Raw genomic sequence first — 1,248 nt, 5'->3', positions numbered from 1 at the left:
CATCTGGTCTGTTCCTGTTTGGCTGTGACTCCATCCTGGAGAGAAATATCAGCTGTGCTGCTGCCATCAACACCTTTGTTTCTAGATGGATGAATCGTAAAATATATGTAGTTTCAGAATAATGAAAATGAAACATTGAATGAAGGATCAACGGTTTAATGTTTATTTGAAGACCAAATAAAGATGAAGGTCCGACAGAAGAAAATGAGAGAAAAAAGTTTGTATTTGATATAAATGTTTTTCAAGGTTTTAAGCATAGAAATCTCTTTTTTTTATTTCATAAGAATATAGAATCATTTACAGAATATTTCACCCAAAATATCAATGTAAATCAAAAAACTAATGACTGCCTTATGCTCTATAAATAAAAGAAAAACTAAGGTTTGAATTTTAACAGTAAGCAGAGATAAACCTGATTTTAGTCAGGAGATAAAATCAGACTTGGCTGCAAAATGCAGAAGAATCTCAGTATTTTCAAACATCTTTCTTCATTTATGGAGATATGCATCCAGCCAGAGTTCCCCAGAAGATTTCAGTGAACTAAGAAACGGAAAAAAAGCAGAAAGAATGTGATTAATTTCACCATATTTTATATTGGAGCTTCATGTTTTCTATAATAATAAAACAGAATCAGAGGAAGGTGTCAAACTATTCTCCTAATGCTAATTTTATAAACTATTTTATTTATTGTTTTTTAGCATTGATTAATTGTATTTTATGATTGTATATATTTGGTCCTGTTGGCTGTTGAAAGTGCATTATGGTACTTTATCTATTTAAAAAGGAAACTTTTTATACACCTTTAGCTCATACTGATAGTGATTTTTTTTACCTGACAACATCAGCCATTGCTCGCCATAATGTCTTCGTTCCGTAAGGGACGCCATGCTTCTCACACAGGGCGCGGACGCGCTGGGCCACCAGGTGGTAGTTGTGGCGCGGCATCATGGGAAACAGACTGAAAAAAAAAACAATAAGGTGTCTAAGAACATGTTTGCTTCGTGCATCAATGTGTTTATTTTCAGGTTTAAATCGATAGAGGAGGATCTTTTATTTCTGGATCATCTCAATCAGTGGTCCTCCTGACTGTCAATCATTCTGGTGATGTATTTGCTCGTCAGGAGGACCACTGATTGAGATGATCCAGAAATAAAAGATCCTCCTCTATCGATTTAAACCTGAAAATAAACACATTGATGCACGAGGCAAACATGTTCTTAGACACCTTATTGTTTTTTTTTCAGTCTG

At 34.4% G+C, this 1,248-nt stretch overlaps 1 protein-coding gene across 1 annotated transcript in view; it reads right to left on the bottom strand.

Moving 5' to 3' along the window:
• Positions 1-302: 302 nt before the first annotated feature.
• LOC107096151 (fatty acid desaturase 2-like) overlaps positions 303-1,248 on the bottom strand; it is an 11,940-nt gene continuing 10,994 nt past the window's right edge. Inside the window, exons 11-12 of the mRNA XM_015392668.1 lie at positions 833-958; positions 303-540 (exon numbers count right to left, since the gene is read on the bottom strand). Of these exons, the coding sequence (XP_015248154.1) occupies positions 489-540; positions 833-958 (178 nt within the window). The 3' untranslated portion in view covers positions 303-488. The remainder of the gene's footprint in view (positions 541-832; positions 959-1,248) is intronic.

Source organism: Cyprinodon variegatus, unplaced genomic scaffold (genome assembly GCF_000732505.1).
Source record: "Cyprinodon variegatus isolate N-32 unplaced genomic scaffold, C_variegatus-1.0 Scaffold602, whole genome shotgun sequence".
Taxonomy (NCBI): Eukaryota; Metazoa; Chordata; class Actinopteri; order Cyprinodontiformes; family Cyprinodontidae; genus Cyprinodon; species Cyprinodon variegatus.
This window is presented reverse-complemented; position numbering and strand designations above follow the sequence as displayed.